The sequence below is a fragment of the Trypanosoma melophagium genome, assembly GCF_022059095.1.
Source record: "Trypanosoma melophagium isolate St. Kilda chromosome Unknown ctg36segment0, whole genome shotgun sequence".
NCBI lineage: Eukaryota > Euglenozoa > Kinetoplastea > Trypanosomatida > Trypanosomatidae > Trypanosoma > Trypanosoma melophagium.
Genome location: NW_027125173.1, coordinates 169,185 through 184,417, shown reverse-complemented (window position 1 = coordinate 184,417; position 15,233 = coordinate 169,185). Strand labels below are relative to the sequence as shown.

Genomic DNA, 15,233 nt, shown 5'->3' with positions numbered 1-15,233 from the left:
GTGTAGGCGTTACGCACATCACGTACCCGAGTCATACAAACCATCAATACAGGTATTTCTTCAGCACAGGCCTTTAACTTTCCCATAGAATCTACAGAATACGCAAAAAACAACAAAACCCAGACAGTCGCCATGTCGGCTGAAAGTTTCATTCCCAATACAGTGCATAAAGGATAACATTCACATGCATGGTTTCCGTGGAATGCGTGTACGTTGCATAACCATCCGTGACAGGATCCCAAAGTCCACGAGATGCTATGCGAATTCCTTGGTGGGCAGCTTCTACGATGGTAACATGCGTAACAAGCTTGTATCTTTCATACCCAAGCCTTACAACACGCTGCTGTATCTCGCTACAGATCTCCTTAATTAGAGGTTGAACCTCATCATATACATAGGGACGTTGCTCGCCAACAAGTTGGTGGCAGACTTCCTTGATAACCGCCTCCACAATACTTACACGAAATTTTGTACCCGACCGAGGCAGTGTGATTGGGTCTCGCTCAGCCTCATAGTACTCGCTCGTCATACCTGTATATATTTTTTTATTACTTCACACAAAAGAGAATATGACGAAAAAAAAAAAAAATACTTATCTCAAAGTCCAAACATACACAAGAAGAAACAGGAAAAAAAATCTAATAAAAATGCAACACTTGATGCAAATAAAAAGAAAAAATTCTTACACCAAAAGCATCCTCCCAACTCACGCATGGATAAAAAAATTAAGAAATAAAAAAAGGATGAAGCCACATATATGTCCAAAGTTATATTAACAAGTTTTTCCATTACAAAATGTTTCCTCAAAATATATTTATCCTCCTTTCCATACAGAAAGAAATGACCTTGTTAGCGAAGACCAAAGCAAAAAAAAAAAAACAGTATTATTCATTACACACAAATTTGCCCAATTAGTCCAATGCTGTTGGCACAAATAAGAATTTCAATTTACCAGTTTAGCCGAAAAAAAAGAATGGACTGCAAAACAGCGCCAATCAGCAAGCACTACCTTTAACTACGCAGAAAAGAGATCCATGCATGCAAGGTTGACAATGTGTGTTCCTTAGAAGCATCATATAAAAAGGAATCATGTCGGATGGTTTAGTGTCGCCGTAAAAAACACACACTCTCTCTCTGTGCATATTTCGGGGAAGAGATCCATTGAGAAACACCCATCGGCTTGACTTGCCACACGTGCACTCCAAAAGCATCCCTCACAACGACGCTGTCACTGCAAGAGTCAGGACAAGAAGCAGAGCGTGGGAGAGAGAATACACTGCAGAGCAGCCATCAATACCAACCCAGCGCGCGACCTCCTTCTGCCCCCACCAGAAGTTTATTCTGGTTGTCTCCACTCAACCCTCCTGTAGCTCACACCCTTGGTTTTGTGCAGACGACGAATAAACATCAGTACCAGCAGTGTCGGGTGGAGAATTGCTGACACCATGTACTGCAGAGGGTGGCACTGACGCTGATAATGATGATTCTCTATACTTTGCAGGTACAATGGTCAAGTACCTGAATTTTTTCAGACAAGCAAAAATCAACAATAGAAATTTAGGAGATTTGGCTTACCAAACAACCACATTATATTTTCATGGAGGAGGTCTCCTAAAAGCCCAAGTCAAAAATTTATTTTGATACATGCTTTATTACGAAATGCTATCCTTTGCTGACGTTTGACCATCGTAAGGTTGTGTCGATGTCTATTACCCCCTATTCTTTTGGGGTAAACCATGGACTGGCAACACTCTCTCCTGAAGAGTTTGCTGGTTGGTAAGCCCCAAACGCCTTACAGTTCTGGGAGCGTCTGCGTCGTACCCGTGCAAAATCATAGTCCAAGGAGGTCCTGTTGCCGTGCACCAGTGGACTACCAGCAGCGGCTTCTTTTTACACTTTTCACCTTCTTTGGTCGTTGCTGGGGTGAAGCACCGACCCGCGAGACACCAACAACTATATCCTCCTGCGGTGGGAATTGGAACTAGCCACCGGGGCAACGCAGAGAGAGAGAAGAAAAAAAAAATCCATGCCTCACCACCTACGTAATTCCTAGAAATTTATTTACCATTCGTACATTATCCGCGTGGTGGCCCCCCAGAAAAAAAAAAAAAACAGTAGTTATGGGTTTAAAATCAATTCTATCCTGTATATTACTAGTGTCAATAATCAAGCAAAACTACTCAATACAGCCCATTTGTTTCTCTCTCATTGGTATCTCCATCACCGCAAAAAAAAAAAAAAACTTTTTTATTTTTATTATACACTGTTTTATTGGTTCCAGAATGTAGTATGAAGAAAAAGAGCCCAATAAGGTGGTTTTGCTAAAAAAAAATCTCTTGTTATTTGTCATCTAAAAACTTACGGGTAAAAAAAAACTCTATTTCTTTTTTCTTTTTATTCTTTGTCCACCACTGGTTAAATGTGGGGTTAATCAAATATATAAAAAAAAACCGTAAAGAAAAGCGGAAAAAAACATGATAAAAGAACGATACCGCTTTCAAACACTTTGTTATTGGCAGTTTTTAATCCGGGTAACAGAATTCCACCATCAGTGGCGGTTCGTTCCCCTTTCAATGACCCTGTAGTATCATCATCTGAAGTCAAACGGTATGGAAACGGCAGAACAACTGGAGGTAACAAACCACTTACGTCAGGCAAACTGGTACAAACATCAGTGTACTTAGGACAGCGAATGCCACCACTCCATTGCAGATTTTTCGATTTTATAAGTTGATTTTCAACACAAAGGTACCATTTGGAATCAAAGTGGAACTGAACTTTAAGCCTTCCATTTTCACACAAAGTATTAACGCACACATCACCAAGAGATTTGCCAGTGAACCTTAGATCCACTCCTTTTACACACCTTGAATTCGGACCAATATAACTTCCTTGCATATCCGTTGCAGTGCCATGAGTGCAACTTTTCTTCTTGTCCTCCTCAATGTGAGGGCAATAGTCCATAAAGGAACTACTGCCACCATGTTTGGGATCAGTGAAGTACCGGTATTCAGGTGGTCGATCCTCAGTAAACTGATCCAGTGTACAGTATCCTAGTGACATACGATCAGATGTACAAGATGGCAAACTCTTTTTTCCGTTCCAATTACAGAATAAGTCAGGGAAAGAAGGAACACCATTCGTAATACAAGGTTTTTGTAAAAACTTGCATCCAGAATTGTTGCCCCACTTCATTGGTTCAGCCATGCTAAAGTTGGCTTTAAAAAAACCCGTATCATGGAACGCTGCCAACGTCATTATGGTGTAATAACCTTTTCCACTTACACCACTCATTAGCTCCTCCATAGCGTTGCGTCTCTCCCAGTGTGAAGATGACGTACTCTTTCCACCTTCATCTTCTAACTCTATACCAGGAGCCTCAGGGCAATTGTAATACTTTACAGCAAACTCCTTCACTTTCTGAGTGGATATAACTCGCACATTTGCCTTCCCACGCACATTTGGGATATCAGAGATCATGTTAAGCCTTTTGAAAAGATGATGGTTAAACCCAAGAGCATGTGCAATCTCATGTGCTGCCACACGGGCATAAATCTTTGTCGGCAAAACACTCATAGGATCGAGATTCATGGCACCAAGAATTGGTCGACCACTTTCAAGCCTCGCGCACGGCATAGCCCATGCCATACCAAGGTCACTCTGCATAGCACTCAAATACAAAAAAAAATCACCTCCATCTACACCAACAGTGTGGTGCTCCCTAGGTATTATAAACCATTGGCAAACTCCTATATTCGTTTTTGGTATTCGAAGAGGTCCATTAAATGGACGGACCGAGAGACGTTCAGCATGCAAATTAACTGCAGAAGGAATAACCTGCTTCAAAATAATATTCTTCTTCTCAATAGTAAGAATACTCACACTTCGACAAACCACTTCAACTTTATGCAAGCCAAATCGAATTTCCCCCTCCTTGCTACAATACTTTGAAGGTTCATCCAAATTATTTACAAAAGCTTTAATGCGAATAGGCTTAAAAATATCATCCGCAACACTATAAACCTGAAAAGAAGACTGCCCCTTATGAGGGAGTTCTCTTATAACAGCGATTTCATCGTTGCCAACAAGGCTCATGGCTTTTTCAAACACGCAATAGTGCATACCCACACCAACAGATACCACAACAACATCTGAACAACAGAGAAACAAAAGACACACATACAAAAAAAGAAGAAACTTACTGCGCATATGAAGGTGCACTCTGTCAGGCATGTCCAAATACTATGTGTGTATATCTGTGGATAAGCCTTCTAAAGCGTTACAACAATTGTCGAAGTAAGAGTTCAAAGAAGAAGGAAGAAAACAAACAGTCCTTTGCGTCTGGCACAGCACCGTCACAAGAGGCTTGCGCAAGCGAATGGCAACAACTTCAAATATAGAGAAAGCAGCATTAAAACAACAACAACAACAACAACAACAACAACAAAAGTAATCACTTACCCTTTGTAAGAGAAAAATAGTGAAATACTCATCACGGGGCACTTAACCCCTTTTTTCATCATCCATAGGAGTGTTCATGTTCCACAGCATCTGCCCCTCTCTAAGAAGCGCACCCTAAAAAGGAGCGCTGCGCCTCGGTACCGTCAGTGGATGCTGCTTGTGCAGACTGGTATCGTCACATGGTCACGTCCGACAAGAGTGAAACGTAAGAAACATCATCGCTGCAAATATGTGTATACAGGCAGTATGCATGGAGTGTGCTGTGAGCGTCAGGGTCAGAGTGGGAACGGGGAAGGGAAAGAGAGAAGAGAAAGTGTTTCAGCCAGGGATAACTTGAACGTGTGCTTGCGTCACGGCATGGCTCAGACTAGAGGTGTCATGTGCACATTAGCTTTTTGCATCATATTTTGATAGGGGTATTTGGAGATCAGCCAGGGATAACTATAGCAAATGCTCGTTCGTCACGGAAATTCGTCCGAAGAGGTGTCAGGTGCACTCGGTGTAGCATCACATCTCACAAAACAATACCGCAGCAGTAGAACACGAAAACTGAGGGCTGGATGGGCCGGAAAAGACAGAGAGAGAGAGAGAGAGGGAGAGAGGAAGAAAGGAAGAGAGGAGAGCGTGGCTGCAGAGCATCAGACTGGGAGAGGACGCAGCGTTGTGCTGGCGGTCTCCGGGGACTGTTTTTCATCCGAGGCGGGAGTAAGACGGCTCTTTCCTTGGAGATCATCATTCGCTGCGGCAGCCGAGGGGGGTAGACAGGAAGTGCAAAAATAGCGTCAGTGGATGCTGCTTGTGCAGACTGGTATCGTCACATGGTCACGTCCGACAAGAGTGAAACGTAAGAAACATCATCGCTGCAAATATGTGTATACAGGCAGTATGCATGGAGTGTGCTGTGAGCGTCAGGGTCAGAGTGGGAACGGGGAAGGGAAAGAGAGAAGAGAAAGTGTTTCAGCCAGGGATAACTTGAACGTGTGCTTGCGTCACGGCATGGCTCAGACTAGAGGTGTCATGTGCACATTAGCTTTTTGCATCATATTTTGATAGGGGTATTTGGAGATCAGCCAGGGATAACTATAGCAAATGCTCGTTCGTCACGGAAATTCGTCCGAAGAGGTGTCAGGTGCACTCGGTGTAGCATCACATCTCACAAAACAATACCGCAGCAGTAGAACACGAAAACTGAGGGCTAGATGGGCCGGAAAAGACAGAGAGAGAGGGAGAGGGAAAGAGAAAAGAGTGCGGCAAAGGCACGGGAACCCTACTGCCCATATGAAGGTGCACTCTGTCAAGCATGTCCAAATACTATGTGTGTATATCTGTGGATAAGCCTTCTAACGCTTTACGACGATTGTCTAATTAAGAGTTCAAAGAAGAAGGAAGAGAAACAACAATTCTTTGCGTCTGGCTTAGCACCGTCACACGAGGCTTGCGTAAGCGAATGTTGACACTTACAAGGGGCACGAGGGAAGTAATAATAGTAGTAGTACTCCTTTTTCAATCTTTTCTTTTTCGTTGTTATTTAAAACGTTTGTATGTTGAAGAGGTGTTGGTGGGTTGTTCGTTCTAATGTATAGCAAATGCTGAGAACAAAATCATTATTGTTGATTATTCTTAACAATGGTATGACATGTATTGACTTCACACGTTGATTTCTCATACCTTCTCTTCAAGTTTTCGTAGTATGAAGAAAAATTCGTTGTTATGTGATAACAGACTTTTTCTTGTGTGTGATGGCCTTTTGAAGTTTTAAAAAGTTTTTAATGTTTCCAGTGTTTAGTATTCTCTCAGGGAGTGAGTTTTTTTTTTTTGGTAAAATGTGTTCTTCATGGTAAATTGGTTTCTTATAGGAGTTACCTGCTTCGATTCGAGGAATGAATATGACAGAAAATATGACGACTCTGAGATGTCATTAACTATACACGTAAAAGACTCTGGTTGTAATTCTGCTTGAGACTCCCAATAATAATTGATATATGTATATATATATACGTGCATAGCAGTATGTGTAGAATTGTATCGCTGCAAGGGTCTAGTTTGATCGTATCGTTAGCTGAGTTGGATTTTTAATTATTTTATTGTTATTATTTTTACTTTTAGTAGTAAAAAATACTAAATATAAAAAAGAATTACTTGATTGTACTCTCCAATACCATGTATCTCGTTGTATTCGTTGTTATTAACGCGCGTAAGGATTGCTCTCTGTTCTTCTCCTGTATTGATAATACAGATGTACATGATGAAATTGTACTACTTTCACCTCCAACTCCAAAAGAAAACCCCTGTTTCTCAGATTTAAACTATGTTAAGTGTCAAAGGTAGGAGTTATTTAGTTCTTTGATTCCTTCCTTTTTACACCTTTATTATCCTTCACTTGTTTTCATTATGCGTTCAGTTTGGTAATTTTATGTACCTAGCCATAAGATAATATCAGTTAACCGTCATTGCCACGGGATCTCCTTGAAATCTTTAAAAAACTTTCCATACTCTTTACTGTTCGTGTAGATGAGATCCAAGCGACGCGCAGCGGCATCAACTTCATCTAGCGGACACAGCAATACCTGTTCTGCTCGTCGTTCTTTCTTTGCTTTGGGTGACTCGTCCGTGATCCATCCAGTATCTACAGAGTTCATATAAATTCCATCTTGGGCGTAGTCTTCACCACTTGTACGTGTCATCATGTTGAGAGCTGCTTTAACCATGTTTGTGTGTGGGTGTGCTACCTGCTTAAAGCGGTAGAACTGTCCTTCCATGGCAGAAACATTCATGATGAAACGTGCCTCATTTGGTACCGGATCCCCTTCACGATTTAATAGACAACGTTTTAGCTTGCTATTAATTATTAATGGTAAAAGGGCATTGATAACCATTGTCTCGGCAGTCTCACTTCCCTGAACATCAGCTAATCGCATGACCCATGAATTTTTCTCACGATGATCACTCTCTTCAGCAAGTGTGTCATAGCGGTCAAAGACGCGTAAATGGCTATTATTAATAGTCAAATTTGTTGTAACAAGTGCATGCTGTTCATTCCCGGTATGAGAAATAATATTATTACCGTTTGTGGTAACTGTAATATCTTTAGTATCCCTAACTTGTTGCTCGTGTGGATGGCATTCTATGCTAAGTGGTTCTCCTATCGTAACAGATGAGTGAGAAAGAAAAAAAAGATGCCACTCTTTTGCTGTCTCATCCTGATAAAGAGCATGATGAAGATCTTGAGGCGGTTGTTCCTCTAATTGTCGTACATGGGCGTTATATTCTCTTGTACGCGCTATAGTCTGTGCCGCATTGTTAATGATAGCAAATAATTTAGGGAACCTCTGTGTTACAAAGGCACAAAACAGTGTCACCACCCACATATCCTGTAAATCAAGAGAAAAGAAATGTAGACGATCTTTCCAATCTTCATAGTCAATTTCCTCTTGAAAGCGAGCTAAGGCTTCATGTACAAAACGTGCAGTACCTACAAGACATACACCACACCTAACTAAAGAAAGGGCCATAGCAAATCCAATTTTAATTCGACAACCAGTTAACAAGACTACTTTTCCTCGTAAATCTCGTGTCATTAATCGTTTATTAAAATTGTATTCTCCACAGAGGTGACAAAGACTGTAGTAATAAGGATGTAACTGATTATATCTCACACGACAAGTATGACAAGCAGCCCATAGATTTAACTGAAGTACTTCATCTTTTGGTATGGACTTCATTGCTGTATAAAGCTGAACATCATCAAAGATACAGTAAGTGTCAGGTTCCTCATCCTCAGAGATTGGAGGGCAAGTTTGTACCACAACAGGGGATTGACCCCAATTTCGATAACTTCGCTTAGAATAGAGTCTTCGTGCAATAAAAAAACCTAGTGACACATCTGCTGACCATGAAATAGCAATTTCAGTATTATCAGTATTACGAGGAACAAATCGATCATCTATAACACCCTCAGTAAGCACAAGCTCGAATGTACGCAAAGCATCTACCACTGGGGTTATATGTTGAAGGGCATTATTCACCTCTTGTGAAGCAGATTTTAAACCACCACACTGCCGGAGAAAGGAGACATTCCGTAGTGTTGGCGAATTCAATACTAGCACATCTTGAGTGAAGGGAACAGAATTGGAAGAGCTACCGTTATTATTATTATTTATTATTATTATTATTATTATTATTATTATTATTATTATTATTATTATGTCTTGGCGTCGCCGATAGGGAAATCTTTGCTATTTACATCAACATTATCATCTTTGTTTTCTTCCAATATTATTAATTCTGCACAAGAACGAGCAATTTGTACTTTCACTGCTAATATAAAGTAATTTCTTTGCATATGTGAAATCCCTGCAGGAACTGGCCCATATAGCAATGCAGGAGGCATCCGTGAACCAAAGGCGTGTGGGATATAGCGATAAACTTGAGCTAAGAGCTGTGAAATAGTAAGCCAATTGATTTCTACTGGAGCAACAGCATACGCCTGTTATAGACGAATTAAATTCTCAAATGCACCAATTAGTCGAGCAATTTTTTGATCTCTAGCAGAAAGAGAACCATCGGTAACCTTCTTTTGATCAAGTTTTTCTTCTTCTTCATTATGTCCAACAGTATCTGAGTGGTTACAGAGGAGTCGCGATTCTGTCGCTTTATCTGTTAATAATTTTTGTTCATGCTGTGGTGGCAACATGAGTGAGTTAAGAGCTTCATCTCGCTCTCGTTTCATCTCTGTTCGGCGAATAGCCTCAATATCCTGCATACGTTTAAAACGTTTTCGACGACTTTTCTCCTCACTCATAATGGCCTTATAAACATCACGGTTTTCATGCTTAGACTTGCGATCGCGTGCAATCATGGTATACAGACGACTCTCACAAAGATACGTATCTCCAACAAAGAGTGAGGGATTATGAAAGAGTGTACGTACCACTTTAGTTGCTGCGTGCAGTTCATCAAGTGTAAATCCCCAGCGGGCTTCGTGTTCCGCAAGTGTCATGTAACGTTTTTCTGCATCTCCATTATTCGCCCCTTTTGGGAATTATCGTGAAATTCCACTGCGGTATTATTCAGGGATGGGTCACCTGCCTTGGTAAAATCACCAGGAGGTATCATTGTGTTTTATTGTCCCTGCATCACCCCAAATAAAATCTAGAATGCAATCATAAAGAAATAAAATGATGATTGTCAGTAGAGAGGAGAAAAAAGAGAAGAAAAAAAAGAAGAGAGAGAGGGGGAAAAAACAATAGAAAAAAGAAGATCGAATTATTGGTGATTTTACACAAGCATCTTGGTTTTTTTTTTTTACACTTTTCCACTTATTTTCTACCTTTTTTTATTACTCTTCTCTCCTCCTCTTTCCGACTTACCAGAGAAAAAGTTACGTCTTTGCTTAGAAGAACAAGTTTGCATTTGCGTAAGCATGCGTGTGTGTTGTGTGCGTGAGACACACAAAGAAAGAATGAAACAGAGAGAAAGAAAAAGAAAGAAAGATAACAAAGAAATTTCTGTCCCTCCTTATATATATATATATATATATATATACCCTCTAATCTTTCTCTCACCATCACTCGCACACATCCACACCCACACAGAAAGACACAGAGGGTCTTTTTTTGTTTGCTCTCGTGATACTTAATTGTGACGCAAGGCGGTTTCTTTTTCTTGTTTTTTTTTTTGTTTTTGTAATGATGTTACTACCAGTGTACTTATCACTACTCATGGTGTTTCCAGTGATTCTACTCACCACCCATAAGCATAGAAAGATCCATACCGCCACCCATGCCCATATTCTCCATCATCATCTGCTGCATCATCTGGCTCTGTCTCATTTGCTGTAATTGCTTGCGTCGCGCCTCCTCATCCTTCGCGCGGCGTTCCGCAATTTGAGAACGGTACCGTTCAAGGAATCTGTGCACAACTTCCGTACACTGTGGTACACGGGCAAGAAGCTGAACCAACACTTCCGAGCGATCACGCAACATCTTTTCGGAAGAACGACACCAAATTTCAAATAAACTGGAAATAATATCTGTTTTCATTGCCAAATTTTCAAAGAACTTCGCGCCATATTTGCTGTCAAACATAACCAATATAATGGTAAGGATAGAATTTGTAACGCGTGGATCGCCGTTAACTGTTAAGTTCTCCGCAATACGCTGAAGATTTTCTTCCTCTGCGATTTCTTCGTGTCCTTGTCCTGCACGGGCGAGATATCGGATGGTCAGAGTGCAGTGTTCCACCACAGCTTGATTACCGTGTTCCAGCAGGCGTAGGAAGTACGACATGCCACTGCGTCCCTCCACACCACGTCCCACCGCCGTTGCCCCCACGCGTAGTGTACAGATATTTGCAAAGATGCCAGTGAGTGCATTTAAAAAGAGAATAGAGCAATTCGGATCCAACACACGTAACATCTTTACAGTTGCTGGCATGCAGGCAAGGGCGTAGGCCCCCTCTGCGCCTGCCGGCACATCCGACTCCAGTACAACTTCCGCATCATCCACCTTTGTGAGTGTCTGCAGCGCCTGTGCTGTTTCCTCCATAAGTTCCTGTTGTCCCTGACGGTGGGCCTCGCTGAGTGTCAATAATAACGTGCGATAGCCGCCAAGCATGTAGAGTCGTCGGCGACTCTCCGCATCGGCACCAAACACACGAACAACTGCCTTAATGGCCGCATTCACAGTGTGCAGATTAGATCCATCCTTTCTAAGTGCGGCGAGACGCACCAGTACGCTACCATTTCTTAAGGCTGATAGGCGTGAAAGGCCCTTCTTCTGTACAGCCTCTTCTTTTAATTTAGCGAGAATGGCTTCAATCGCGGCTGTACTTTCCTCGTCTGTCTTTGCCATTTTAAGATTGTAAAACACATTGTCAAGGGAAGTGGCCACATTATACCGTTCGTGATAGAGCGAGAAGAGAGTAGCGGCAGAGAGTGCGGCAGCAGTGCTGTGGAAAAGAAATCTCCAGACAGCAGGGTTAATTGGGGACTCCATTCTCTTGTTCCAGCTCTCTGTTCTTTTTTATTTATTTTATTCTGTTATTCTATTCTTTGTTTTTTTCTTTTTTTTTGTTTACCAGAAAACAAGAAAAAATAGCAAAAAAATAAAACAAAAAAAGAGATAATTCGATGGAGCCTCTATTCTCTTATTTTTCGGATACTCCTGACACGCAGGACCTTCGATATATTACCTAGTAGATCTTATTCCCTTCAAGCAGCAATGCACAGAGAAATAAGAGACATATATATGTAAATAGATATTATTTATAAGAAAGAAAAGAAAAAAGAAAAAACAAAGAGAATAGTCTCCTCATACACAGAAATAAAAAAAAAGAAAAAAAGGGAGTCTGCACGACAACAGAACAGAACAACAAAAAAAAAACAAGAACACGGGAAAGAAATAAACATTAAAAAATCCAAATAAAACTTAAAATACACCAACAACCACCAACCATCATCAAATGTCTCTGTCCTATTTCATGTCTCCTCCAAATAACGAAGTAGAAAAGCAAAGAAACGGGAAAGAAAGAATCTATAAATTTTTCTTTCCAAGCTCAAAGATACGGTGCAACAGGTCTTTCAGCTGCCCGTTCCTCCTCTGACTTCACCATACTATTCTCATAATTGAGGTAGTTTTCACGCGCCACAACCGACTCATCCTTTCGATTAGCAAGATAATAACGCATAAGTTGTTCCTTGTCAAACAACGGTCTAGGCATAATCTTTGAGTTTTGCCGCAATGATGGTGGCAGAAGTCCAGACTTTGCTAACAGTGCCCACGGTTTCATAGAGAGACGGCACCGCTTTACACCAAACCAGTACTTAAATGCATCAATATCAACCGTAGTCAGCATAAAAAGATGTCTGTCCTGTGCAACAGGTGTGTCTGGAGACCAAAGGGATTTTTGTGGATGCGGACAGTGTTTCCCAAGGTAGTGCAGCAGTCGTATATCAGAATTGCGGCGTTTGTGTGTGTGTTCGACAATGAGATCGTATGACTGAAACTTCCACACAACGTGATGACCACGCATACGGATAATGGGAGCACCCGGCGCACCCCACAACTGCGGCGCACTCCGCTTGATGATCGCACGTGCCGGCAACAACACAGTGATCCGCAGCATTACTATTGAAAACTGTCTTTCTTCGCTTCGCCAATTATTATATATATATATATATATATTATTTGAGTTGTATGGGGTTGTAAGAAGAATTAGTTTTGGCTCTTAACCCTCTTCTTACCCCTTCCTATTCTTTTTTGGCAAGTGCTGGTTGATGGGCATTAACGCAAATCGAAATAAAAGGAAGAAAAGACATTGTCAGGGCTCTCACCTCCACCTCTTTACAGAAGCAAAAGTAAAAAGAATATCAAAAATAGATTAGATAGAAAAACAAACAAAATAACAAAAAAAGACCATTGGAAAGAGTTAAAAGGCAAAAAAAAAGTCTCAGTAAATACCGGAAACATAAAATGAAAGAAAGAAAAAAAGCTCACTCCAAACCACATAATTGAGACAACATAGTCAGAATGAATAATAATAGCAATAATAAATGGAAAAAAAAAGACGTCTACTACCATTAAAAACTATGAATACCTATGCATAATTGATAAAAAGTTTGTGCAAAAATTAACAGGCAAATACAATTGCAGTACAGAAATGTATTGATGCTTGGGTGCCCTTTTCATTTTTTTTTTCTTAGCAAGAATTAAATGACGCGCATAACAAATGAAAAAAAAAAAACACCAAAAACACAAACTCCAATGCCACATTATGCACTCAATCATCTCCTATTTCCCTTGCATAACAGAAATCACATGCTGTAACTTTCCAGATAGAAAGAACATCATACAACTGAAGTACATTCGATCAAACAAATAAGTAAATAAAAAAAAAGGATATCACTTTTTCCTTGGTCTTCGGAAAAAAAGAAAAACCGCAATAATAACAATAACAAAAATAAAGCCCTTGTCCCAAGTAATCAAAGCTAACAAGTCATGGATATGTATATGCGTCCCACCAAACACAGAAAAGTACTCAGATGCAATATATATATATATATATATATATAATATGGACAGTTATATAGTAATGTGCTAGAAAAGTTTGTTAACTTCAGATGCGTCGCATTCCTCTTAATATACCCAACCCAAGTGTGGCGTATCCAACTGCACCTGGTGCAATACCACCAGGACCCAACTTTGTAGTTACATATTGTAAACGATTCTGAAGCAAAAAATCAATATCTTTTTTATCTAACACCCCGTCTCCGTTCACATCTGCCAGTTCTTTTAACTTTTCTTGAAATGCCTTTTCTAACACCTTTTGGTTAACAAAGTTTTTCTGTGCCATATACTGAAGTGCACTGTACGCTGCTACACCGGTAGAGAGTATAATAAACTTACTGCGATACAAACGGTGTGCCAGTTGACCAGCAAAATAACCCACAGTAAAGCCAAAAACACATTGCCCAGCAAGAGGAAGAACTTCATTCAATACACTCTCATTACGTCGAAGCAAATTCTTGAGATCACGGTCATACATGATTTGAAAATCACGTGGTGTGAGACGTCCATCTCCGTCAGCGTCGAGTGCCTTCAGTATTTGAGCATTGATACGAATCCCAATATCACTTGCCATAAATTTTTGGAATTGTTGATTGGAATTAAAAAGGTTAAATAAGGCATCTCGTGCATCAAAAAGATATTCAAACACCTTAAACGTATTATCTTCATTCCGTGGCTTACCAAATGAAAAGGCAAGATCGAGTGCATTTTCCAAATCCTTCGTGTTCAGTCGTTGATCTTGGATTGACCCCGGTGATTGTGCATTATTGGGTGCCATTTGCAAGAACGAATGAATGAATGTATACACCTATTCCTCGTTGACCTAGACTCTTTAGAAAATCAGAGGCCAAAATAATAATAAATAAATAAAAACAACAATATAAAAAATACACAGCAAAAAAAAAGATAAAAAAAGGAGAGAAAGAAACATAATTTGGAAGAAAACGTATCCAAACTCAGAGCTAGAAAGATGCCCCAAAATATAGAGGTAAAATATACAAGGAAAACAGAAAATGGGAAAAAAAACTCAACTACACAGTTTCTCCAACAGAAACACATTCACTTCTTTTTTTTCTTTTTTTTTCAGACTCATCCTCCGTTTAAAAATAAAAAAAATCTATAAAAATTATATATTATATATTCTATGACATATAATATATAACAAATATGCGTCACCTTATTTAATTCTTTTTCCCGTCATTTATCTGTATTACTTTCTCCACCGATCAATGAGCACATAGTTTTCAAAAAGCCCACTCATCTCTAGTGCCTCAAGGAGAGTGAGCAATTTATTTCTTTCATTTACTTTCAATTTCCCTCCCCGAATTGATTCCTTTCCTTTTTTTTCTTTTTTCCCATTCTTATTCCTTCCCCCACTTTTTTTGTCTCATTTGTAGTTGTAATTATTGGTCGCCGTAGAAAGAAAGGAAAACAAAACAGTAAGTGGGGCATATGATGAAGGAATACAGAGGGGAAAGAAGAAGCCATAAAAAAAAGAAAACTCCATTGAAGAGGGAAAGAACAGATAGAAACTACCAGTTGTACCGGTTTGGTCCCTATTCCGCCTCAATATTAGCTATAAACGAAGGAAAAAAGAATGTGTAAGTAAGGTACATAAAGTGACGTTCACAATATATATATATATATATATATATATATATATATAGGAAAAAAAAAAAACAGCAGAAATAATGCTTCTCAAAAAAA

At 39.9% G+C, this 15,233-nt stretch overlaps 6 protein-coding genes across 7 annotated transcripts; all 6 read right to left on the bottom strand.

Annotated features, from left to right (window-relative positions):
* Nucleotides 1-148: 148 nt before the first annotated feature.
* LSM04_003228 (Tctex-1) lies at nucleotides 149-529 on the bottom strand (the record flags this gene model as incomplete). Its single annotated transcript, XM_067330699.1, has 1 exon — nucleotides 149-529. The coding sequence occupies one exon, from the start codon at nucleotides 527-529 to the stop codon at nucleotides 149-151; it is 381 nt and encodes a 126-aa protein (XP_067188519.1).
* Nucleotides 530-3,616: 3,087 nt separating this feature from the next.
* On the bottom strand, nucleotides 3,617-4,122 carry LSM04_001288 (Peptidase M8; the record flags this gene model as incomplete). Its single annotated transcript, XM_067330698.1, has 2 exons — nucleotides 3,617-3,622; nucleotides 3,838-4,122. 2 exons carry the CDS (start codon nucleotides 4,120-4,122, stop codon nucleotides 3,617-3,619), a joined length of 291 nt encoding a protein of 96 aa, XP_067188503.1.
* Nucleotides 4,123-6,908: 2,786 nt separating this feature from the next.
* On the bottom strand, nucleotides 6,909-9,460 carry LSM04_005654 (the record flags this gene model as incomplete). Of its 2 annotated transcripts, XM_067330696.1 has the most annotated exons (2): nucleotides 6,909-8,569; nucleotides 8,959-9,460. In XM_067330696.1, the coding sequence occupies 2 exons, from the start codon at nucleotides 9,458-9,460 to the stop codon at nucleotides 6,909-6,911; spliced, it is 2,163 nt and encodes a 720-aa protein (XP_067188548.1). The 2 variants fall into 2 exon arrangements, with proteins under 2 accessions (XP_067188548.1, XP_067188549.1); XM_067330697.1 differs by lacking the exon at nucleotides 6,909-8,569 and having other exon boundaries at nucleotides 8,951-9,460.
* Nucleotides 9,461-10,199: 739 nt separating this feature from the next.
* LSM04_002990 (uncharacterized protein) lies at nucleotides 10,200-11,456 on the bottom strand (the record flags this gene model as incomplete). The annotated part of the gene is made up of 1 exon (XM_067330694.1): nucleotides 10,200-11,456. One exon carries the CDS (start codon nucleotides 11,454-11,456, stop codon nucleotides 10,200-10,202), a length of 1,257 nt encoding a protein of 418 aa, XP_067188518.1.
* Nucleotides 11,457-12,015: 559 nt separating this feature from the next.
* LSM04_003883 (uncharacterized protein) lies at nucleotides 12,016-12,585 on the bottom strand (the record flags this gene model as incomplete). The annotated part of the gene is made up of 1 exon (XM_067330693.1): nucleotides 12,016-12,585. One exon carries the CDS (start codon nucleotides 12,583-12,585, stop codon nucleotides 12,016-12,018), a length of 570 nt encoding a protein of 189 aa, XP_067188527.1.
* Nucleotides 12,586-13,575: 990 nt separating this feature from the next.
* LSM04_005976 (EF-hand domain) lies at nucleotides 13,576-14,304 on the bottom strand (the record flags this gene model as incomplete). Its single annotated transcript, XM_067330692.1, has 1 exon — nucleotides 13,576-14,304. The coding sequence occupies one exon, from the start codon at nucleotides 14,302-14,304 to the stop codon at nucleotides 13,576-13,578; it is 729 nt and encodes a 242-aa protein (XP_067188551.1).
* Nucleotides 14,305-15,233: the final 929 nt, after the last annotated feature.